Source organism: Carya illinoinensis, chromosome 6 (genome assembly GCF_018687715.1).
Source record: "Carya illinoinensis cultivar Pawnee chromosome 6, C.illinoinensisPawnee_v1, whole genome shotgun sequence".
Classification (NCBI taxonomy): domain Eukaryota; kingdom Viridiplantae; phylum Streptophyta; class Magnoliopsida; order Fagales; family Juglandaceae; genus Carya; species Carya illinoinensis.
The window spans coordinates 33,518,485-33,543,670 of record NC_056757.1 but is presented as its reverse complement, the minus strand read 5'-3'; the positions used below and the strand labels follow the sequence as shown (position 1 = coordinate 33,543,670).

At 36.8% G+C, this 25,186-nt stretch overlaps 4 protein-coding genes, 1 long non-coding RNA gene and 1 other non-coding gene across 6 annotated transcripts; 2 read left to right on the top strand and 4 right to left on the bottom strand.

Annotated features, from left to right (window-relative positions):
- Nucleotides 1-439: 439 nt before the first annotated feature.
- LOC122314062 (probable CoA ligase CCL6) lies at nt 440-6,787 on the bottom strand. Its single transcript, XM_043129447.1, has 19 exons — nt 6,519-6,787; nt 5,985-6,048; nt 5,760-5,849; nt 5,603-5,659; nt 5,312-5,360; nt 5,022-5,098; nt 4,691-4,730; nt 4,506-4,600; nt 4,246-4,410; nt 3,174-3,284; nt 2,984-3,071; nt 2,821-2,887; nt 2,673-2,748; nt 2,475-2,589; nt 2,051-2,296; nt 1,761-1,900; nt 1,387-1,569; nt 1,184-1,303; nt 440-730 (listed from the first exon to the last, which is right to left on the bottom strand). The coding sequence occupies exons 1-19, from the start codon at nt 6,671-6,673 to the stop codon at nt 683-685; spliced, it is 1,986 nt and encodes a 661-aa protein (XP_042985381.1). The 5' UTR covers nt 6,674-6,787; the 3' UTR covers nt 440-682.
- Nucleotides 6,183-6,256, top strand: TRNAI-AAU. The gene has a single exon. It is a non-coding gene; the product is annotated as a tRNA-Ile (tRNA).
- A 2,849-nt stretch (nt 6,788-9,636) lies between the features above and the next one.
- LOC122313181 (RING-H2 finger protein ATL65) lies at nt 9,637-11,893 on the bottom strand. The gene has a single exon (XM_043127956.1). The coding sequence runs from the start codon at nt 11,472-11,474 to the stop codon at nt 10,236-10,238; it is 1,239 nt and encodes a 412-aa protein (XP_042983890.1). The 5' UTR covers nt 11,475-11,893; the 3' UTR covers nt 9,637-10,235.
- Nucleotides 11,894-13,579: 1,686 nt separating this feature from the next.
- Nucleotides 13,580-16,447, top strand: LOC122313182 (CASP-like protein 5C1). The gene is made up of 3 exons (XM_043127957.1): nt 13,580-14,565; nt 15,940-16,072; nt 16,159-16,447. The coding sequence occupies exons 1-3, from the start codon at nt 14,435-14,437 to the stop codon at nt 16,354-16,356; spliced, it is 462 nt and encodes a 153-aa protein (XP_042983891.1). The 5' UTR covers nt 13,580-14,434; the 3' UTR covers nt 16,357-16,447.
- LOC122313183 lies at nt 15,771-17,610 on the bottom strand. Its single transcript, XR_006243312.1, has 2 exons — nt 16,507-17,610; nt 15,771-16,393 (listed from the first exon to the last, which is right to left on the bottom strand). It is a non-coding gene; the product is annotated as an uncharacterized LOC122313183 (long non-coding RNA).
- A 5,138-nt stretch (nt 17,611-22,748) lies between these two features.
- LOC122312790 (leucine-rich repeat protein 2-like) lies at nt 22,749-24,546 on the bottom strand. Its single transcript, XM_043127443.1, has 5 exons — nt 24,509-24,546; nt 23,821-23,892; nt 23,387-23,530; nt 23,210-23,281; nt 22,749-23,094 (listed from the first exon to the last, which is right to left on the bottom strand). Exons 1-5 carry the CDS (start codon nt 24,544-24,546, stop codon nt 22,875-22,877), a joined length of 546 nt encoding a protein of 181 aa, XP_042983377.1. The 3' UTR covers nt 22,749-22,874.
- Between the last annotated feature and the right edge of the window lie 640 nt (nt 24,547-25,186).

Here is a 25,186-nt window from a genome sequence, read left to right as displayed (position 1 = left end):
AAAGAAGCATCCACACACCAAAATCCGTTTTCTTTGTATGCAATATTTGTTAAAAGCTTGGTGTTTAGGTGGTAAACTTGATTCTGCACCTTTTTAAGGTACCTAGGAAGTCCTAATATTTCACTTTCAAGTAGTTTAAAGCAGCATTTTCATTTTGGTTTGTTCTCAAACTTTCCATGGACAAATTATGAAAAAACGGCAGGCTTTAAGTTATCATTAAAATACGAGCAATAAACCCACATATCGGTATATGGATTTCTTAAGACCTTATAGCATTGGAGATATATATCTTTGAATCAAATCTGGCCTTACGTCGGTGCCAGGCTTGGCAATTGCAAACGTAAGTTGTTTTAGGAGGTTTTTATGCTTTGCCAACGCTAAGTTTTATAACTGCAGAGAACAAAAGTATAGCTGATATTCATCAAGCATAAGAAAAGGAGAAATATAACTAGTTTAGCAGGGACTTGGATTATTTTTCATGCTATAATGTTTCAAATGGTCTTGTTGTATATAAACAAACATGGACAAGGATCAGCATGCCAAGTAAATGTGAGTAAATATTCAATCTTCTAGACTTCTCATCTAAGATGAACAGGAAAATAGATGAAGTTTTTGGGGAACTGCCACAAACTGGGAGCATCTGGATTCCAGGATGTAGCTTCCAAATCCTGCTTTCACGGTTTCACCCCCTTATTCCCTTGGCTTCACTGTACAATTGATCAACCGTGTCCTGTAGATCAGTGATTAAAAACTAAAATGTAAGGAATGATGAAGGCCTTTGGGAAGATGAAATTTATGAATGCCAGCCAAAAGACATTGTCTTATGAAAGGGCTTGATGAATTACTTCAAAAAATCAGGTCTTGCATACCTATCTTGAAGTACAGTCCTTAAATTATGCACATGGTGCCTTTTTGGACTCTGCTTTTGAAATCAGGTTCACGTTCACAAGAGCATTAAAATGCCCTTGAAACTTTTTTATTTAATCCTTGTTGCTTTGTATTGTAAATAATCAAACTGTAACTTAATCATAGTATATAGTCTGAAGGTTTTTACTAATTTGGAAAGATGGGAACTTTCCCCACTTTTGCTAGAGAAATATGGAAAAGACATATCTTGCTCGAGTCCAGTAGAAAGTCATAGTTAATAGTGGGCCGAAAAGAGCATAAGCCAATGAAGCCATACCTTGTAGTACTTGAGCAATTGTGGTCTCTTCAATTTGAATGTTGGAGTTATCAGATCCCTTTCCATGTCAAAAGGATTTGGTTCCAAATGAACTGCTTTTAACATCTCAAAACCTCGAAGCTATAGGAATGTCTTTCAAGTCAGATGAGAAGACATAACTCGGCATGAAATTAGCAACAACCAACTGAAAAATATATACATACTTGATGTTTGTGACCGGTGTTATTAAGTTCATCCACAATGTATTTCCTTGCCTTCAGGTTTTCACACAATGAATTGAAATCACCAGTCACATGATGGTTTACTGCCCAATCCTCTAGTGCTTTTTGGTCAGGGACTACCACAGCTACAAGAAATGACTCGAAACTGTTTCCATAAACCCAAATCTGTGTGACCAAAGAAAGTTAACGGCACTTGTTAGACTGGATAAATGTTAAAATTTTGTGTAAACTAATAGAGGAGTATGCAGACCAACTTATACACAGGACACATCTATTCCAAGGTAACAAAGAATTGAGTGTTACAATTTATGTAGATTTTAATACAGTGAGCACCAATGTGGACTCTGGCAACATACCGATGTTATGAGAGGACATCGCAAGTACGTGCTTTCAATGTTCTCTACAGCAACATATTCACCTTGAGACAGCTTGAATATATTCTTTTTCCTATCAATGATTTTCATTGCTCCATCAGGCTGCCATTCTCCTATGTCACCTGCAATTTTCTCAAAAATTAACCCCTTAACGTTCATATACAGTTTTGGAACTAAATTTAGACATCTTATAGCAGGTTAAAAGGTGACTAATGTGTCGTATACAGCCTTAGTATATAGTTTGTCACTGCATGGTACTTGCAAGGTTCTACCTGTATGAAACCATCCATCAACAAGGACTTCATCGGTAAGATCTTGTCGCTTGTGGTAACCGGAGAACAATGTTTTACCCCTCAGGCAAATCTCCCCACGTGGCAGGCTGGAAAGTGCATCATATCCCATTTCTGGCACTGACTCAAGCCTGGCTTCAATGGTTGTGATTGGGATTCCAACGGTTCCCACCATAGTAAATACATTGGCAACGGATGTAAAACACCCACCAACACTTTCAGTGAGACCTACCATGAACAAACATCGTAAGTTGATAGACTTCCAGAAAGCAATGTATGATTCGAGAACAGTGTATCATTTTCTTGAAAGTAAACAAAGAAGCCCTAGGTCTTAATGTATCAAATACAAAAGTCCCGTATACAAACATCTGCTAATAATTAAGCAAAACACTTGGGAGCAACATACCATATCCTTGGGATAAAGTTGAATTGGTGACTCTCAAAAACTCCTCCACATGCCTAGGCAAAGGTGCAGCACCTGATAACATGATACGAACTCGCCCCCCTAATGCTTGTTTAATCTATATTGATTACCACATAATTAGAATCTTAACTATATATTACAGAATTGAATCACAAGGACAGGAATCCTATAACGACCGACTTTATCAAAGATGAGCCTGTCCAAGAGAGGTGCTGCTTTGTCATGTGGGAGACCCTTCTCTAGATTTCCCAACTTGCTGTCATGGGATTTAATGTTAGCCAGGCAGTAGGGAAGCGAAATAAAGTGCAGTGTTTGTAGTTAAACGTACTAGTTATAAGCATATTGGAACAATGTCTTCCGTACTGCACCTCCAGATGAGATTTTCTTTTCAATCCCTTTAAGCAAAAATTTAAGACCAACATTTAGAACAAAAAAAATTAAATATACATACTTGTATAAATAAAAAATAATTCATTGACAAATGAGTATACCATTGTATATACGATCATAAACTCTAGGAACTCCACAGAATATGGTTGGCCTCAGTTCCTGGATGTCCTCCATCAGAAACCTGATGTCCTGCAAGTTCAAAGCAAGTTCGAAGTCAGTGTATAGAAGAGTTACAGCCGAACAAAAAACACAAATAAAGAACTCATTGCAAGAAATAAGTCTTTATCTTACGCCTCGCCAAAATCCTATAGAGCAACCTTTGTAGATGGAGTAGCACTCCATTATCTGATCATAGACGTGGGCCAAAGGAAGGTATGAAAAGTATGAATCTTCTTCTGTAGCCTGTAACAGAGAAGATCCTATATCAATATCATCATGTAACTGCCACCTAGCTTCATGATCCAAATGATTCTCATCAATGAATAATTGGAGAGGTATCAGTGATGTTACCAATCTTAGTGGCTTTCTTCGATGCTTTCTTTTTTTCTTTTCTTTTCTTAGGAAGACTTAAAACTATGACCTACAAACCGCCCCAATTGTTGCTTTTCAACCCTATGACCTACCACATCTAGATGATCTACTTTAATCTAATTAAAATAATCTTCACCAGATGCTCATCTCCACAACATTACTAAGCCATGAACACATGTTCATTCTATATACACGGTATTGAAAAAGTTTTCCATCAACTTCAGGATGACAGAGTATAATATGCACCAACCTAGATTAGAGCACAAGCTAAAATCCAAAAACCATAGGCCAGAGGAATCTTGAAAAAACTGGAAGGAAGAGAACTCAAAGATTTTCTCTGCTCTGAAACAGAGACAACAGTGATTTCAGAAAAGTCGATTAACTCCACATGAATGCAAACCATAGCTCCTGAATTTCATTCTAAGCGGGCCCTTTCTACACCAGTCTTGATACAATAGACGATGAAGACTTTCTTGTCATTAGAATGAGAACATAAATTTACTATTTGGAAAAAGTAATACAACAAATAAATTACATCAAATGTATGTTCTATAGAAAGTTATTTGCTTTTCGATAGAAACCATCTTAGCGATTTATGTTGAAGTCACAGATTAAAATCTATTGACTTGGTTTTCTTCAATCCTAAAGTCATGGAGATGAGAATCTGGGGATGACTATTGACACAAAAGATATGATCACCAAACTAAAGACATAATGAACCGAGCATGGCAATGCATATGCAAGAGCTCTGAACCTCTAAGCAATATTAAAAACAAAATGTTACAGAACCATTGCTCTTCAAGAAAATGATTTTGTGTTTTGGTTGTTTTACCACTTTATCTGTTAGGAAAAGTAGGTGCTCAATCGACAGTACTTCTGCCATTATAGCCTCATTTGTAAGAATGACACCTTTTGGTTCTCCTGTTGTTCCACTTGTATACATTATTGTACAGACGCTGGTCTTCTGCTTTGGAGGTAATTCACAGTTCAAAGTTCCCTGAAATTGAAGGACCAATCAAAATCACTGTAGGAAAAAAAGAAAAAACAAAAGAGCATTCATTATGCAGAAAATTTTCTGGATAGACGTCCTACCAACTTAGAAAACTCTTCCCAAGAAAAGCAAGATACCCCCAACTCTTCAGCTTCTTGCTTTTGTGTGCTCGAAATATTTGAAAAACTAACAATAGCTGACCAAGGAAAATGCATGATTACCTCACCCTAGAAATTGCACCTTATTTTCTCAAGTATATCAGACAGAAGACAACTGTTTTACCTACTTTTTAAATTTGCAGAACACCTTGGGAGGCATGATAGAATCTGCAAAAATAGTCACCTCTAGAGTGAGAAAAAAAAAAAATTGCCTGAACAAGATATATCGAGAAATGTAAGTTGCAAACTGGCAATTATTTTAATTCATGTGTAAAAAATAATTAGTTTTGAATAAAAATGAATAAATATTGAGCATGTGCATGCACAAACAGAGCCCGAAGACAAAGCGGGAGAAAGAAAAAGTGCTGAAGAGTTGAGCCAACAAACATAACCATATCAAGCAATTCTTTAAAGAACCTTTGTACCAAATTTAATAAAATTGACAGAATGAGAACCTACAGCGGGGATTTTATTCTCTTGAGCGAAAGCTATTGAAACTTCAGCGTGGTTGATGATGAACTCCACAGCATTAGCACCTGTGATGAAACAAAACCACATCAAGTTACTGATCAAGAAATTCATGATTTAGTAACCCAACCAGTGTTCTATAGCTCTAGCACATTGATTGCCACAGGGACGAGTTTGGGGGGGAATCGAACAAAAGGTGCAATGGCTTTTGCATGGCGTACCACAAAAATTAAGGAAAAGAGAAAAGAAAAGAACAGAAGAGAAGAGAAGGGAAACCATACCAAGCGTGTCATATAGCGGTACAAATGTCACGGCCTGGCTGCTACAGGCCTGTCGACAATAACACATGAAAGATATCAAAGATATAAAACCCAAATTTGGCATGTTGAGGAGAATTAGGAAGCAATATACAAGGTGGAACCGACTGCGCGCACCATTCGCATGAGTAAATTTCTATTTAAAATCTTATCAATCTTTGGACAACTTATTGCATTATCAACATGGAATTTGTGACATGATCAAAAGATTGATATATAAGTATGAATGCATGCATGTACACACGAATGGTATACCTCCATTGCAGTTATCCATTCCGGACAGTTGGATCCATATATACCACAGCGATCACCCTACATATGCAAAACGCACAAGTACTTAAGAAAATGGATTTTCAGGTAAATTATGTCAACAGAATATTAAAAGAAATTATTAAGGAAAAGAAAAACTAACAGGATTGACACCAAGGCTCCTCATGGCGGAGCCCATGCGGATGGCTGCGTTGTAAACCTCCTGATATGTGAGCCATACGTAGGGAGCCACCTGTGCGAAATCCAATCAAAATCTCTCTTAGCATAGCAGTTCAAACTTCCCCCAATGAAAATTCTTGAGCTTACGCCCGCTTTCATCTGAGTTTTATTAAGCCGGATGGTGTACGAAGAGTGAGTTTAGTTGTACCTTTGAGTCGGTGGTTTGACGTCGACCCAGCATTGGACTGCTGGGGCTTCTCTTAGCAGAGTCACTGCCAGCATAAACCGAGTTTCAGCGGATAATAAATTGCTGAGAGCTATGATTAAGACCATGCGAAGCGCGACGCGGACTATTATTTTAGTATATTTTATCTATTAATTGAATATTTCTTTCAGCTTAACAACAGGCCTATTAGCTCAGTTGGTTAGAGCGTCGTGCTAATAACGCGAAGGTCGCAGGTTCGAGACCTGCATGGGCCATTTTCAAACGTGTTTTTCAGCACATGCCTAGTCCTATAAGCTTAGTTTTAGGCCATCTATGAATGGCTTCATTTTGTTATACATCTGCTTGGACGCGTACATTTTCCCATTCCCATATTCTCAAAAATCAACCAATGGCCAAATCCATGAAACACAATAATGCGGTCCAGTTCTTGAATGGATTGTCAGATAAACATGCAAAAGGATGCTAATGGATCGGATCATATAATATATAGAGAGAGAGAGAGAGAGAGAGAGATACCTGAAGAATTGCCAGGGAGATTCCAACCCGGCCGGCAAGTCCAGGAGACCATCTTTAGCATAAATGCACCTATACACAGGCCCTGCTGACGGCTTTTGATGGGTCGCCGGCCTTGATTCCTCAACCTTCACTGTATACATGACCTCCGTCGACATTGTAAGTAGATGAAAATATGGTGTTGAAGCTGCTTGTGATGAAAGCAAGCTTTGCTGAAAGAAAAAAAGAGTAGTGAATGAGGGAGTTGAAGAGGTGGTTGAGCTAAGGCAATAAATAGCCAGCGTTTATGACTCCCTCCTTTAGCTGTTTTTGTCTGTATATGTAGGTGAGTTTATAGACGTGGTAGATCATGGTCATGAATGGATTATATTTTATTTTTATTTTTTAATATTCTTGAATATATATATATATATATAATATTTCACATTATATCATAGACATAATTACTACGTCACATGAGCAAGTACCTCCTATTTTTATGCGGTCTGCTTAGCCACTTATATTTTTTAAATAAGATTTTTGAATTTTAAGATTAAATATTAAAATATTTTATTTTAATATTATTATTATATTAAAATTTAAAAAAATTAAAAAAAATTAAATTATTTATTATATTTTATATGGAGACTTGAAAAAATTATAATGATAAGATAAGAATTTTATATTTAAGATAAAAATTTTATGTGTCCAAACAGTACCTAAATAGATTTCACTTAGAAATAGAGAAATTCTTTGTCGATCTTTAATTAATATTATTCTTTTGTTTTTATTTGATAAGATCAGACAATCATAGACAACTTAACTACTTAAATTTGTGATTTACACAAAAAAATTATATTATTAATTATGAACCATACTATTTTTTAAATTGATGCATAGGATTTGGACCCCGCATGACTATCAAAAATACTACTCAATAATTAAAGACATAATCAAAGTTTGAGTGGTCCAAAAAATGCAACAATAATTAATTGATATTTAAGATTAATACACCAAGAAAGATATTTTAATTATTCCATGGATGATAAACCAACAATTCCGCCTTAAATGCAGTGCATGTGCTACACAGTCAATTATACTACAGAAGAACAACTAGCTAGGACACATGATTGATTATGTAGTAAATATTCCAATAAATGCTCCTCCTGTATATACACTCTATTATATTTCCACTGTCATAATCATTTTAAATTATTTACACGAATTGTTATTTTTTTTAAATTATCATAAAAATTTAAATATATATCAATCTATTTAATACATTTAAATATATTTTAATACGATTTATAAAATATTATTATTTAGATATCAATTGAGATGTTTTAAAATCTCCACCTCAGCGCTCAAACGCAGCTTTAATTTTTAAAAAGTTCCGTACTAACAAGAACGATACGTAAACACACTTGGACTTAGCCGAGCAAGATTTTTTTAAAAAATAAAATAAATAATTTATAATATTTAAAATTTAGAATTTATATTTTCAATTAATTATATCACGTGGAATATCTAATAACGTATTTTTTTTCTTGAAATTAAAACATTTAATATTGTCTCGATTTTATCTCTATTAAGTCAGGACAATGGTTTCTCGGATTTTAATGGAAAGGGTTTCTGGTGGAAGTTTATGTTAGGACAAATTTCTGAAGCAAAGTACCGAATTGACGGAAAATCTTAAGATACGGATGTCGGATAATGTTTGGCCGTTTGCAGTTGCGTGTAGTACAGGCTATTTGGCAAGTGGGTGGCTTTTCTACTCAAGAAATTAAACAACCCAGATACAGGTAGTGTTGGGTACGAAAAATGAAAGAAAACTTTTCTTTATAAGATATGAGGATAATATATCTAATAAAGTAAATTTAAAAGATTAAATATGATAATTTAAATGATGTAGATGGTTTATTTTACATATAAATTTTGCTAATAAAAATTTTATATAAAGTCAACTTTTTATACTCATTGTACACTCTTGATATAATTGGTTGTATTATTATTTTAATATAAAATAAAAATTTTAACCAATTATATCAGTAGAGCACGTAAAAATTACATAAAAATGATTATATGAAAAATAACTCATTTTATAATAGACTAACTTAAATACAAAAGTATATAAAAACCAAAAAATGGAAAAAAAAGGGTGAAGAGTCTTCGTAGTCCAATATGTGGTTGTGCTAATATCATTTGTCTTTTGACATTTGGAAAAGCTATCAGACCTTAAAACTAATGTCCAAAGATTCATTAGTGGGTGCACCACCTGGTTGACAACATGAGCTCCAAATACCAAAAGTGAATTAAATAAAAAATTTATTTTCAATAAAAGAAAATAAATGGTCAAGCAAACCAGAGACAAAGACATGCATGCAACCATATTAATGCAAGTTTCACACCATCGGTTTGAACTAAAGACATTAAAGTCTATATCTATCTACTTAGTAGGCTACATAATGAGAGACGGCCTTTTTTGCATTTTCCTCTCAAACTCATCTAATACCTGTCCATTCAAAAGCCTCCCTTCTTGGTAACCAATCCCATTATAAATAATATACACACACATATATACATGTTTTTCAAATAAATTCAACTACTTTTAAGAGTTATTAAAAGCGACATGTTGGTTGTGCCACCACGCCAAACAAAACAACCAACCCATTTATTTTTTTTATTTTTAATGTATGAGTCAAGTAATGTATTTGTAATCGATGTTTGGATTGTGTTTTTTTATTTGTGGCTGTTTTAAGAGGGAAGGGTTAGAGACAAGAGCCATATATTTCATGGCACATGGGTTGGCCCAACGGTGCTGATGATATGGGTGGGGCTAGAGATTTAGCGAGACTAGGAGTAGGATAGGATAGGGGTTGGGTTTTCATCTGGGCCCATTTGAACAGCTTCATTAGGCATCATGAGGCTCTCATATTAATGCTTAAAAATGGGCTTGGGGCGGCCTAAGACAGGATGGATCGGGGTTAAGGAGCCTCTCCAGTAGGAGCCCAATATCAATTATTACCTTCTGCACTCTCTCTCTCTCTCTGCGCAATTGGAGTCCCATTATAGTAAGGGCAATAATTTTTCAGTCTCAAAAAATGTAAGATCATAGATAGTATACGTCTCGCAAGTTTGGCACTAAAAAAAATGAAATACAAATCAATGCATATACTCTAAAAAGAACAACCAGAATAACAATTAAAGTCTACTAAAATCTCATTTTAGAGCAAATAATAGTTATTTCCGGACATGATGAGAGTAAAGTCTCCTACACATCAACATGGAATATTTACTCTGATTCTTGACTTGTAGGCAGATCGAGGATGTAGGATGGACCGGTGGTAGGCCGTGCGCCCACATCACCAAATAATTGAGCAGCCTCGCCTCCATCCTTCCACATGGGTTGAGTAACTTGTGTCGGTAAATCCGAAGGAAAGAAAGAAAAACCCCAATGGAAGGGCTTCCGAAACGCGCACAACTCCCCCCCGTCCCAATAAGTCGTTCCCACGCTCCCAGAGAGAGAGAGAGAGAGCCCTTAAATATTTAGGTCTCGTCAATTTTGTAATAAATGTTCAGCCCAGTAAATTAATGAGTTTCTACAAATTGCCAGACCGCCTCATTAAACGCTCTCTTCTTCCCCCCCCCCACCCCCTCAATTAATACTCTCTGTCCCCATCGCTTTGCATTTCTCCATCTCCGACCGTTCATCCCTTCCACGTGTCCTTTTCCCCGCTCTTGCTACCTCCTCCCGTTGAACCTTTCCGGTGACAGCAGCGCCTCGGGATCCCCACACCTCAGCCGGCTCGACGAGAACGCTCCTGCCCCCGACGACCTCATAAACATCGGGCTCGTCATCGACTTGCTCCTCCTCGATGACCACCCTCCTCCTCCTCCAACTCCTCCTGAGCCCGTAAACCTCACCCTCGACTCCGATAATGGAAACAATCCCCTCCGTCTAAAGAACGGCGACTTCATTCCTCTGTAGTACCTGAAAGAGAAAACCCGAGGTTTCGTCAACGATCCGAAAGGCGACATCCGTTTGTTCCAGAAGCTTCCTCTCCGGTACCGCCAGGGTGAAGCTGTTGCTGGTTCCATGACCATCCTCTCAGATGTCATACTCCTTTCAAATCCGAACGAGTACGACCGTTTCAACAAGAAATCTCGGCCGTTGAATCTATCCTCCGAGTTGTGGTTGTAATTGTAGTTATTGTTCCTCGTCGGTGACTGCTCTTCGATGCACTGCGTTATCTCCGAGACTGAGCTGTGAGACTCTGGCAAAGCTTCGGTGAGAGGCTCAAGCGTCATGCTACGTAAGATCGTTTCGTCGAGGCTCGGTCTGATTCTGGCTGCCATCAGTGGAATAAACGGAGACTCCGAACGGAATATTCCGGCGCGGCAGAGGGGACAGTTAGCGTGAGACCTGAGCCAGATATCAATGCAATCCACGTGGAACGCGTGGGAACAGAACGGGAGCGTACGGACGTAGTCGCCGTCTTCGAACTCCAGGAGGCATACTACGCAGTCACGGCGCTCTCTGTTGGATTTGGAAGTATAGATTGAGAGCGGGATGGTCTTGATGATGGACTCGTCCAGACCAAACGGGGAATAAACGTGAAAACCGTCGCTTGCCTCGAAGAAGGGCGAGTCGTAGGGCAACGAGTCCAGGTCCCCCGAGGAGGAAGGAAGGAAAGACCGGGCCCCACGTCGGCGCCGCCACTGCCTACATCGGCGGATGATACGGATGATTGACGGAACGACGTGGCGCGAGATGAGGCGGGAGTAGGTAACGACGATGAAAGCAGCGGCTACCACCACCACCATCGCGATCAACGGCGGACTGAACTGTAGCGGCAGTCTGGGCGGGGGGGACATTGATTGGTTGACGAGAGCAGTAGCAGTGGTGGCGGTGGAGGGGGCAGGAGACGGGGCCGACGGATGATCAACATGAACAGGTGATTCGGCCGGAACCATCATCATCGTGATCGGCACGATCGTGGAAACGATGGTGTGGTTGAATGAGTGGACTGACGGTGGGTTTAATGGGGGTAAGAGTGTTGATACTCTCGGGAGAGTTTAATGTTTAATGTTACGGGGTTGACTGGATTTGTCCGTGTCTTCACTGTTTTCGTCGAATGGTTAGCGGGAGGCAACACGTCAACGTTGGTGAATTTACTTGTCAGGTACAAGTACACACACTTTTATTAAAACTTAGCCACGTCATTTACGGTGGCGCGTGCCATCAGGATACTCGCAGCTTGTGGGCGTTACGGCGGTGAATTCGTTCATGCTTGTCTGTGGCAAACTGGTAACGACGTAACGTGGTTTGGCTGCGTCCCTCGTGAATTTTAGGAGCCTTTATGTTATGCGGGAGTGACCCACATTTTTATTATTTATTTTTTGGGTTTCTCCGGCACCATTTATTGTCCCTCTGTCGGGCAATAAGATGGGACGGAAAAATCTTGTGGGGGCTATGCTAATGCAGCGCGATGTCCTAAGTCAAAAGTCTAATAGATTTGTCAAGATGCCGTAATTGCCTTAATGACGTGATCCGATATGGATTCTTAAATGTTGTTCTGTTCAAAATCATCCTGGCTTTCAAAACTATTATTCAATAATAATAAATAAAAAGATTCCTTCCCAGATCTGTTAATAAATAACAAATCAGTACGTTAACTAGAAAAGAAAAAGAAGAAACTGCAGAAATTGAGTAACCAGAGTGATTTTTGTTGGATAATATCAATTTATGGGCAGGTGGCTAATGGAAGTATCCATCAATCATCATGGAGCATGGACCATGGCCACCGAAACATATTTGGGAATTCTTTAGTGGCGAAGTCTGGAGGCTCAAGATAGGTTGAAGATTTTATAGTGGGAGAATTGTGCTGTCGAGTCCCTGCTAAAGCATATCGGTTTTCAGAATTGTGGAGCTATTGCTAGCGACTGGAATGGTCACATATGAACTTTAGATTCACCCACAAAAATAAATAAATAAATAAACAATAAGAAAATAGGCAGATGAATGACATGCAGTACATGGAGAGGCAAGGTCAGTGAACACTGCCTGTAGTTTGCCCAGGGGAGGCTGGGCCGATTAAGGCAGGGCCCAACCTTGAGAGCTTTATAATTATAACAAAGGTTTTTGGGCCGAAAAATCAAAGGGGTTTTAGGCTTCAAAAACTTTCTGATTTCCGATCAATCGAGAGAGAGATCATGATATGCCTACTCTATCGAAATCTAATGTATTTCCAAAATTACCATAGAAGTGAAGTAGCCTCTTCTTTCTTTTCAAATTTCCAGAGCTTCCCATTGCTCAAGTCTATGATTTCAAATTAATTCATGGTTTCACCCTTTTTAAGGAAAATCAGTACATTTGTGTACCTTTACTACTACTACTAAACTTTTTCTGGTTCGCAGTCAGTTGGGAAGATAGAAATTGGCCTGCGATGGAAAAATCAGGCCAATGGAAAAATTGCCCTCTCTCTCTCTCTCTCTCTCTCTCTCTCTCTGTTTTAATTCGTGGAATATTATTGTATGGCCAGCGTTTCCTCCCAGTAGATCATACTTGTTTAAGCCTATCTATTATCTACAGGAAAAGTCGGTCCATATTATCTTATGGATGATATTTCATTGGGTCTACTTTGTTATTTGGTGGTAAGCACTGTATTAATCCTTGGGCGTGTGACAATAAGCCTTCTATCCAGAGTGGTCCAGTGGATACTAATGAAACAATTCATTTATCTCTAGGAGGGGACAAGCCTATGACATTTCACTTCCGCATTAACATGGGAACCTTCCTGTCTTGACACGTGGCAAACCCGCAGCCATCCCTTTAAACTTTAGAAGCATTGGCTTATATTTTCCTATGGTCATTCATGTATTAATTTGACTGAGATTTATGCTTCTTTATGTATAAAAACATTTCAAATGCCATCCAGTTGGCCTCATACCCATGATACCTCCCATTTTCTTACTGATCATTAAACATAATTAATAGGAGAAATAGGATTAGGCAAGTAATTAAGAGGTTTTATTATATGGACATTGTTTAATCATAATGTATAAAGTGATATAAATTGTCTTGCGTACTGACTTATAAATAGAATAACTTAGTCAGTAAAATCATTTGTCGAGGTGTTAGTTATAAACGCCGATTGATCTTACCTCTCTCCTATTTGATTATCATACATTCAAGTTATGCCATTGTGAATCCATGGGACAAAAATATTTTATCTGATTGGTGCAGGTAAAATTAGGCAAAAAAGAAAATAAGTGGTACTAACCTATGGCTGTTGAAAAGCAACCTCTTAACTTGAAGGAGGGAGCTAGAGCATGATAATTAAAGAGTACCAAGATCACAAAAATGAAAAAGCATAAGCCAACTCATTACTGAATCCCAAGCCACAACACAATCTCTCCAACCAGACTTGCCACCCAATTACAGTGGAAAGCTAGAAGTTTCAAATCCCCACATATAATTAAGCTACATCATTCAATCAACATAAACACCAAAAAGCTTTACACGAGTCGAAACTCCCACCTGAAAACTTGCCGGAAAACTGCTGTCAACTGTGTTTGTATGTCAGAGAGAGAGAGAGAGAGAGAGAAGTCTTTGTTGCCGTGAAGTAAAGTCGACGTTTCCTCACACCATCACTTCTTCCACATCATTTTCTTCCTTCATTTGCAAAATTCTGATGCTCTCATAGAAGAGAAAAGTAAAGGCCAAGAATGTTGCGCATTTCTTAGGAATTGTGAGATCATGTTCATCATTAATCCTATACCTCTTGTTTTTGTTGTCATCAAAGTCCCACTTCAAAACAAGAATGACAAGCTTGGGGTGTTTATGGGTGGGAATTGGAAGACAAAGTGGTGAGCCTATTTAAGGGAAGAGGCAAAACCAGATATAGAAGAGGCAGATCCCATGCAACAAGGCCATACCCATGGATGAGGTACCTGGCTCTCTGGGGACCAGCACCAGCTTTTCTTTGAGATTGGGCCAGACTATCTTTTCCGCTGCCTCTCTACTTTTCATGTCTTTGGGTGTCGAATTCTACAGCTACACCGCTTTCTGGTAATTTTTCTTTTGGTTTCTCTATTAAGTACCTCTTTCTATATTTTTTATTGTTCTTTTTTTCGTCTCAATCTGCACTACCCATGTGAAATATATCTTCAGTTCATACTCGGGTTCTTACTGTAAGTAATCTAAACACACTCTTATCTACTTTGTTTCTTTCCCCAACTTTTCTTTTCCCCAATTATATAACCTTGGAAACTCTCTTGATAATATCGAGCTATCCATCGATGAACCCTGCTTTCTGGAAATGGTTGCTAGTGGGAAGAATAAAAAAGGGTGCTTTTAGTTTTTCTGTACCATTGATCTTACTCCTTTAACAGTAGGTGAATGGTGCCTTTTAGTTTGTCTTCCCTAATTTTCAGAATCCTCTCCCGGAATGAGACATTTTCAATTATAAATGATAAACTATATTCCTTAGATTTATGGTGTTGCCAGATTTTAATGCCAAAGTTCTACGAGTGAGGGGTGCTGATAAAAAAAGGTCGATCAATATCAACCATCAGTTTGAGCAGCTTTCTAATGATTTTTTAAATTTTCTGCTGTTATCCAGGCTACAAGTACATTGCCAGTCTTATCATTCTTGCTTAACTTAGAGCTTTGGTCAATCCAATGACGGATAACCTTCCCCAAAAGACACTGTTTCCAAAAGAAATTTGGAAATTTGAACCATTGGTTAATTTGGTTTGACCACGTACGAAAGCAGGGCACATTCGAATGCTTAGCCTTAACATAAAGATCTTGATTTGGAATGGTTCTTTCTGCATCCTATCGCTTTTAAGAAAAGTTTGACAACCTCTTAGTTTAGTGCTAATTTGACTTGCTAGGATTATGGTTTCATTCGATTCTATTGGGATCCCTTTGTGAGCACCTAGCCACCAACTGTTGGCTTAGACATTTTACATCAGCAAACCAACATGGTTGACGATCCATCTGGTGAATTATATTCACTGGTCGCAGGTGATTGCCTCAGAATCTTCTATATTCCCTTTGTCTTCCATCTCCTTTTGTTCTGATTACATCGACTGGATAACTCATTTCTCATTGTCTGTTTCAAGTTTAATGTTTCCAGTCCCATTATCTTCTTCCATTAGCTCTAGAAGATAAACAGGTGAAAATATCTGCAATGAATCCAGTGATTCTCCAAGCAAGTAACAGGTCCTAAAACTTAGAAAAGCAATTTATAAATTACAGGCACTTGAAAATCCTTTAAAGAGTCTTCCGGGATAGCAGATAGCAGCATATTTTTTTCCAGCTCTGAACGATGATGAGCAAGAACATAGGAATACATTTTGGAACAGTATACTACCAATTTCTTGCTGTTTCTTATGTAATTACTAATTTGAATCTTCATATGATATACAAATGTTACAGCTACTTGGTAACAATCATGGGTTTGGTTATACCCTGGAGTTTCACTTTAGCCCTGGTGGATGGATACGCTGTTCTGGTTAAATGCTCTATCCGGCAGCCGGGTATACTGCTGATCATTATCGTAGGAGATTGGGTATGCAGCATTTGAATAATTTGCGAGGTCTCATAAGATAGAAACTAGGTTACAATTTGATACTAACTCGTTATATCTCATAACAGGTATTATCCGTTCTCACACTGGCTGCAGCTTGCTCAACAGTTAGTGTTGTGGACTTTCTCCTCCAGTGTAATAATGGGGCATATTGCCCACCAAAGTTTTGCAGCAGATATCAGATATCAGCTGCCATGGCTTTCTTGTCATGGCTTCTGTCTCTGGCTTCAGCTCTATTCAATCTCTGGTTACTCCCCTCCTTGTGATTTTGTCACTAGAATCTTGATTCTTCCAACTCTGAATCTTGTACATAAATAGAGTCCGAGTTTTAATGGATGGAAGTTCTCAGTGGTACAATTACAAATTGTAAAATGTTGTCGAACATTTATGGTACATAAAGATTGTAGAGTGCTTACCAGGAAAATTGCTGATCACGTGAAATGACCAAATCAAGTCCTCCATCCTCCCCTTCTCACACCCCTTTATCAAAACCTCGTAACTCTTACCTTTTGCTAGTGTCCTTTGGTATCAAATCAAAATTCTCTGCTCCATCCCTCAAAAATCTCCAAAGCTTCATAAACCCTACCCCTAAAGTCAGTCCAGAAGCACCAGCTCAACCGTACGTTGAAGCCTCTGGCCTAAAACCCTTTCTATAAACATCCTTAATACACATGCAACGTTACCCAACTCTACGATACCCATGGTCAAGGTGCTTATAAGTCACACAACCAACACCCACGCCATTCAATCCCATTTCTCTGAAAAATTCTTCAGCTTTCTCAATCTCTCAAATCTAACAAAACCTTACCACTAGTAGTATTATAAGCCACAACATCAGCCTCCATCTCCTTCCACAACTCCTCAGCCTCAATCATCCTCTCTCTTCCTCGCAATAGGCTGCTATCAAAACGCTAATACCAACGACCATTTGGAACACAACCAAATCCCCCCATTTCATTCCAAATCATCTCCACCTTCTCAGCCAAACCAAGCTGATAAAAATTCCCCATTAACGCATTAAAAGTATGCACATTGGCCCAACTGTAAAAGCCCTTTTCGCATTGCCCTCAAATTCATCGCACACTAACCCAAAAAGTCCCTATAAACCTCGTACCCGGCGTACCCACCTCCACACCTCTAAAGCCACGAAATCAAAGAATTCAAGGAACTAACTTTCAGCCTTTCAAGCTAATCCCACTTGACCTTCACATTCTCACAATCTCAATGGCAATCTCCAAACAAGCTTGAACCAACAAAATCAAACACAAGGAGCAGACCCACACCATATACACGTCTTAACAAGGCTCTCAAACGCCTTCACTGGCTTTGATACGAAGTTATCTTCTTCGAATGGCGGCCCGAATGAAGCCTGGCAAGGGCCTTGAGGCGGGCCCGGGTGAGGATGCCGATGATGGTGGGGTAGGTGAGAAGATTGTGGTTGCACATCTCAAACCCTCGGGTTTGCGGCCCATTGTGCATCCGACGTAGCAGATTGGGCCAGAAGAGCGATAGAGCAATTGCATTCTTACTTATGGTTGTGGTAGCTGTAATTAGTATTAAAGTAATTTGACAGTCACTTGAAAAAAAAAAAAAAAAAAACCGAATCACGAGGAGGAAGAGGCACTGAGTGAAGACGAAGCGCAAGCAAGTGACAATGCTCCCAACAACTTGGAGTCCAAGTAGCTCACAAATCATTCGCATATATATGGGATGAGAAATGCTACACATTATCCTACACCACATATTTTATATATTAAAATATTATTTTTTATTTTTTTTATTTTTTATTTTATTTTATTCTTATTAAACTAACTAAATTATTCTATTTACCATCCACACACTACATATTTATTATAGAAAAAATAAAAAAAAAAATTAAAATAAGTATGGTGTGTGAAGTGTGAGGATGATAAGAAGATTTTTCCATATGAAATATTCTAAGATGCTTCTTCGTTTGAAAGGAAACAAAATAAAAAAGAGAATAAGAATTGGACAACAAATTAGATCTCATTCCTATATTCTTTGTTCCTCTAACATTAAGCCCTGTTGACCACTGACCAGATCTAAATTATATGATAAAACTAGTTACAAGTATAATTAATATGTGTATCAATCTAATGTGATTGGTCAAAAAATAAATTTTATTAAAAATAATGTTAATTTAAATTTTGAATATGAAGAATGAATATTGATACGCAGATTAGTATGCGACTGTGCTTGTACGTTGCAAAACTCAAATATGATACTTTATAAATATTAGGGGTGTAAAAAAAATCTGGTAAACCGGAAAACCAGACCGGACAGAACCGGACTGGACCGGTTGTGCCGGTTTTGGACCGGTTTGGTCCGGAACCGGTTTCCATAAATGAAAAACCGGTCAGAACCGGTCCGATTTCAATTCCGGTTAGTTTTGGACCAGACCGGACCGGTACTATTTATATATTAATATTATATATAATATGTTTTATATTATATATAATTTTTAATCACATAAAAAATAATCACATATATACTAATACTAATATTCTAATATAAACTATAGTTATACTTATACTAATATAGTTATACTAAATCATCAAAACTAATATTAATATATAACTATACTAATAGTCTAATATTAATATTATTATATTGTCTAATATATTATATAGCTATAACTAATACTAATATATATATACTAATACTAATCATCTAATATAGGATTATAGCAGATTTTTTTTTACACTAAATTTCTTATTTTAGTTTTTATTTTATAGCAGTTTTTTATATAGCAGAATTTTGTTTATATAACTGATTTTTTTTATAAAACAGATTTTTTATATTAGAATTTTTTTACATAGCAGATTTTTTTTATAAAGCAGATTTTTGATAGCAAAATTTTTTTATATAGCAGAATTTTTTTGTAAAGCAGATTTTTGTAAATGGTAATAGATTTTTAATAAAACAAAATTTTTTAAATCAATTTTATTTTAAACAGAATTTTTATGACAAATTTTTATTTTATTAAAACCGGAAAACCGGACCAAACCGAACCGAAAACTGGTAAAACCGGAATACCGGTTTAGGAGGAAAATCGGTGCGTAATCGGTTTTGAAAAATGCAAAACCAGTACCTATCGGTTCGGTCATAGATTTTGTCCAAAACCAGACCAAACCGGACCGGTTACACTCCTAATAAATATGATATTTTCTAGAAAAAATCTATTCATAATTCATTTTCTCATCATCTTATGATGTGTCATTAAATGATAGGTTTACAATTAAAATATAATAAATAGTCTCTAATCATCTAATGTCATATCATAAAATGACGAGAGAATGATAAGAATTAATACTCTACTTTCTATCACATTTGAATCATCTAATTAGTTTGGATGGACAAGATGTTGGCTTTTGGTCATAAAAAAATCCATTCAAGTTCTTATCTAAATATATATATATAGTAGTCTAACAAAATTTATTACTTTGTGTATGAATTTTGTAAGTAACATTAAATACTCAATAAATATTATAAAATTTACTTTATTTGCCTATTTTTCTCCTGCTTGAAATCCTCAAATTCGCATAAGAACTTGATCAGGGATCTTAGGAAACATATAATTTAAAAATAAGTCAGGGTGGTATTTGTTACAAGTTAACATATGCATGCGATTAATGTTGCGCAATTAGATAATTGGTAGTGCTATTCCAAATGATCAGTATATATTTATATTATAAAATACATTAATATTAATGGAGAATCAGTTCCATATAATATGTGCGATATGGTTCATTAATTTTGTGGAGCCACCCTGTTCAAAGATACCTACAAATTAATGGATGAGATTGTCAACTATATTCATCAAATTCCTTATAAGGAATTTGTTCGTTCTTCTATATATTCTACCCCAAATGGATGTTTATTATATACATACAAAATATTGATCTTGATCATCCATATTACTACATCTCAGAATTATACGAGACCGCGTATATAATAAAGTATATGCACATTTAAGTAAAAAGGCCATTATTCCTCGTTAACAATATTCCACTCAATGTATATATAGAGTTTTGCTACGTATAAGTAAAGTCATGTACTAATCTACATAACAATATTGATTCCTTCATATTCAAAATTTAAATTAGTATTGGTTTCAATAAAATCTATTTTTTGACTAATCACATTAGATTAAGATACATATTAGTATACAGTTATGATTGCAATTAAATTTTTCCATATATATATAGTGGTTGATAATTAAGAGTGTTGGGCCTAGGCCCACTGGCTGGGCAAGGAAAGAACCATGGACGAGTAAAGACTCGGTCATGTGAGGTTTTGTTAGGGACCTCGGTCTAGTCCCTAAACACTATGGTTCTCTAGATCCGCTTCACCCAACTATGACCGATGAGCCTATCCTTCTTGCTCGCCTTCTTACTTGAGTCTAGACTTGAGTGATGAGATTTAGTGAATATGGATGATGGGTGTCTGTGGTTTGTGAATTGGATCTTGGTGGGATGGTATGGTGTATGGGATGATGATGGTATGGTATGGTATGATGATAGCCGAATGGTGTGATTAGGCTATGGTAAGCGCCTCTTGGGTGGTATTATGGTAATTATGGAAGTGAGGCTAGGGTTTAAGATTTCCTAAAATATAGAAAATCCTTATGGAGGTTAGGGTTTATGGTAGGAAATATAGAGGCACTAGATCTAGTGTAGATCTAGGGCTTTATGATGAAAGGGGTTTAGATCTAGGATTATGGAAGGTATATGGATGATAATATGGTGATGGATTGATATGGAAGTGAAGGAAATATGAAGGGAATAATCCAACAAGGCTAGATCTACTTGGCAAAGTAGATCTAGTGTATTGGGATGATATGGGGCGTGTGATATAATGTTAAGTGCAAAAAGAGTAATGCAAATAATAAGTAAATAACAAGATTGAAACTCAATAATGGAAAAGAGAAACAAACTTGCTCATAGATTGATAGATGAAGCAACACCCGTCCACAAACGTCAAGGTGTTGAATCTCTATTTGGGATTCACATGGGTTACACTCAAATAACCCAAGTGCCAAGCACCGAAAGAGATCTCAAGAACAAATAAGGCCTTGTTTGTTTATGGGGATAAAACACAAAACTTTAAAAATTTTTCAAAGTTTTCGTACGGTAAAATGATCTCTAAAAACAAACACTCATTTTATATCTCAAGTTTTCATCTCTCCAAATCTCACTTTTTATCTCAATACTACTCTCTCTATTAATATATTTTAAATATACTGTACAATGACATGATATTTCACTGCAGAAAAAAAATGTAAAGTGCACTAAACGGTCAAAAAGCACTCCTCTTCCTGTACTCATTACTGATATTTCTGAAAAAGCACTTTTCAAACTTTTTTTTCCTGATATTTCTCTTCCCATACTCATTACTTGGAGGAAGAACACCACAACAACATTGCAGAAAAAAAATAAAGAAAGTATACCGAACTCTTCCCATACTTTTTTTTTTTTTTTTTTTTTTCACATCTTCCTCTTCCCGAACGGTCAAAAGCAATTTCAGAACGAGGCCCATCGTTTTCCTCCATTGAAGCACGAATTCGATGGTGACTGGACAAGACTTGATCAAAGAGAGTCACAACTCCACACTTCTTATCCCTTCTTCATTCTCGATCTACTGCCATCTCCAAAGAAACCCAAAAACCCACCATTGCTGTATTTTGGATGAATCACAGTGAACCCTCCAAACCCTTATATTTCTCAGCCAGCCCCCCACGGTGGTTCTTTGTTTGCTTGGGTATGTCCATCGGAAGCCACTGTTCTTGAAGCGGATTGATTTTATCAGAAGCCACTGTTCTTGAAGCCGATTGATTTTCCTACTCTGTTGCACATTGTCGTGCGAATCTCTACTACATGGTTGCTCAGAATATTCATCCTATATTGTGACCAAATTGTGTGCCAAATCTTGACAGTGTGTGTAAAGGATATGTTGTGCAGCTGAAAGACGGAAAGAAGTGACCGACGTTGGAAACATAATTAATAAGCTCCTGTCATTGTAATAGTGGAGAAGCAGTCGTGTGTTGAGCCTTGTTGTCTCTTATAGAGGAAAATGGTCTATAAAATTGACATTCATAACCAGAAAGCAGCCACCCCTATGAAGATCTGCAAGCCTTGCTCCCGTTGCTCCAAATCTGTCATTAGAGGCCGAACCCTCCATAAGTCGAGCACAAAGGGCCCTAAGACACGCTCATACCAGGTAATTTTGGTTTGCCCCCTTATTTAATTTTCCAGTTTATGAACTCTAATTTATGCATGTATTTATCTAATCTGTGTAACTTTTGGATGCAAGATTTGTTAATAATTTGATATTTTATACCCATTGTTTTATTCATAAAAACCATTTGGTCTTGATAATTGGTTAAATGGGCTTGTTGAATTTTTTTTTTTTTTTAATTATAATTGGTTAAATGTGTTTAGTTATAATGATTGAACAAGTTAGCAAGTTGATTTGGTTGGCATTGTATAAGTGCCAAGAAGAATAGGAATAGGCAACTTGTTACTATAAACACCATTTTAACTGTGGTCAATACAGCTACTTTGGGAGATGAAGAATTTTTTGGATGTTAATTTTTACAATTCACAATCAATCAGATGTCTTAGTTACTCACTGGCATATATATGTATGTGTGAGTGTCGGGAATACACATTTTAATGTCCTTACATGGGACCTTAACATTCTCTAGATGACCAAACCCAACATATAACTCATTTGGAAACTCGGTTATTTGAGACATTTCATGCTATCCTTTAGGCAATGATTTGTTCCATGCCTTGGATGGGGGAAAAGAAGCAATTAGGAGATCACTGTGATCTCCAAGTACTCTATTAAAAGTAAATAGCCTGGTATATATATCTGATTTGGTCAAGGAATAGTGTGATGGTAGGTACCTTTCCATTGGGAATGTGGCAAAAGGGCCATCTACAGGAACTGTTCCACATAGATTGTTGTTCGAAACATCGCTAAGCATCAATAATTCAAAACAGGAAGTATACTAATACAATCAGTAACAGAAATTAGGAAATCAATAGACTCTTTTTTTTTTTGTGGTTTTTCTTTTTCCAAAATCAAACTTACAAAACTTTGAGGTTAGAGAGGTTGGTGAGCTCCCTTGGGATTGACCCTGTCAGCTTGTTGTTGCTTAACCGTCTGTATCATTAATTCAAACCATATCAAATGACATAATCATGCAAAAAAATAAATTGTGAAGTTCAAAATCTTCCAGCTAGTCAATGGAAATATACCGGTACTTACAGAAATCTGAGTGACTTTAACTTGGATAAAGATTTTGGGATTTCTCCTTCAAATCTTTTTTCATACAAATCCATGCTGACAAGATTCTTCAACTTACCCAATGCTTTTGGGATTTTACCTCCTATCTCATTCCTATAAAGCTCCCTGCAGCCCATTAAAGATTTTACACCCAATTAGTCAATTACTTTATTTAATAATTATAGTCAGCTAGGGGAAACTTGATATTAAGATTTCTTCCCTAAATTGGGACTGCGTTTAATTTTCCAACAATCTAATCATGCGAATTGAGCTAACTTATGCAACACGATAGAATATATAAGAGTCAAAATATAAGTTCTTTTGTTTTTCTTTAGTTTACCTCGGTGAACAGACACAACACAAATGAAAGTTCAAAACAACTTTTGGAAATGCTAAAAGAGAATATCAATACATACAAGTACTGTAGATGCTTGAGCTCGCCAAGCTCTGAACCTAAAGTCCCAGAGATATTAGAATTGCCCAAATCCCTGAAATTTTAGAGTAAACAAGAAATTAATTGCAGGAATCAACCACAAACAGGAAATCAGGAATTCACAAGGAATTGGAAAAAAAAAAAAAACCCAAGCTTCTTATCACAAGGAATTGGAAAAAAAAAACACAAGCAATTCACAATTTTTTAGCTTCTTAACACATTCAATCAGATTCATTTATTTAAAAAAAAAAATCAGATTCATTTATATATATTTTTGTATTTAAATGTCAATTAGAAACAATTGTTTCATATTATTGATGTTCTTATACATGCCCCACTTCTTTTATATATTTATTTTAAAAGTTTTTTATTGTTCTTCTCTAGGCATTTGCTTTTCTTATGTCTAGAATGATTGGTTAAATAGGTTTGTTGTTTTTCTTTTTTTAGTTATAATTGGTTAAAAGTGTTTAGTTATAATGATTGAACAAGCTAGCATGTTGATTTGGTTGGCCTTGTGCATACAGTAGCCAAATGGATGTCTCAATATATAGATAGATACCAAAACATTATCATCAGGCTGTAAAATTAATGAACCAGTGTCGGAAATTTTCACATAACGTTTAGATGCAAATGATTATTAGTATAATTTTATTTCTATGTTTGTCTCATACTTCAAATCCTTTTTTACCTCGCCACTCAGCCATCTCATACTTCCAAGCTGTCTACTATTAATAATTTGTCTAATAATTTTTAACAACCTTATTTATTTGTTAGCGTTACTACCTACGCTCGTCTCGACTATCTTACTCTCGCCAGGTATGGCCCACGTCTCTAAAAAGCAGTTTTTATTTAATTTTCTGTTTCAAAATTTTCGAGATATGTTTTCTTACCTCGTTTCCAAACCATATCTAATGTCATATTATTAGCATTTTTTCATGGACACCGATTCGGAACTTTCACACGTTGATCGTGAAATATGGGGGGACGACATGAAGGACAAGTTCATTAACATGATGTACGCTGACACCCTTAGCGGTTCACTGAGGGCTGGAAAGATCACAGCTAGGGACCACACAAACTATGCTGCACGCCTTACATCTCTAGGCTCCAAGACGTATGATGCGACCCAAGTTAAAGGAAAAATACATAGGCTGAAGCAAATGCAGCATCTTTTCACTGACCTGATGCACCAAACTGGTATGTGATGGGACCCCAATACCAAAACGGTTTTAGGGAGCGACCAACATTGGGCAAATGCCATTAGGGTAAGGAAGCTCTAACCATGGGTTTTATAATATTTGTCAATAATCCCATTAACAATGTTATAAAGTTAGATAATTATTGTCGCC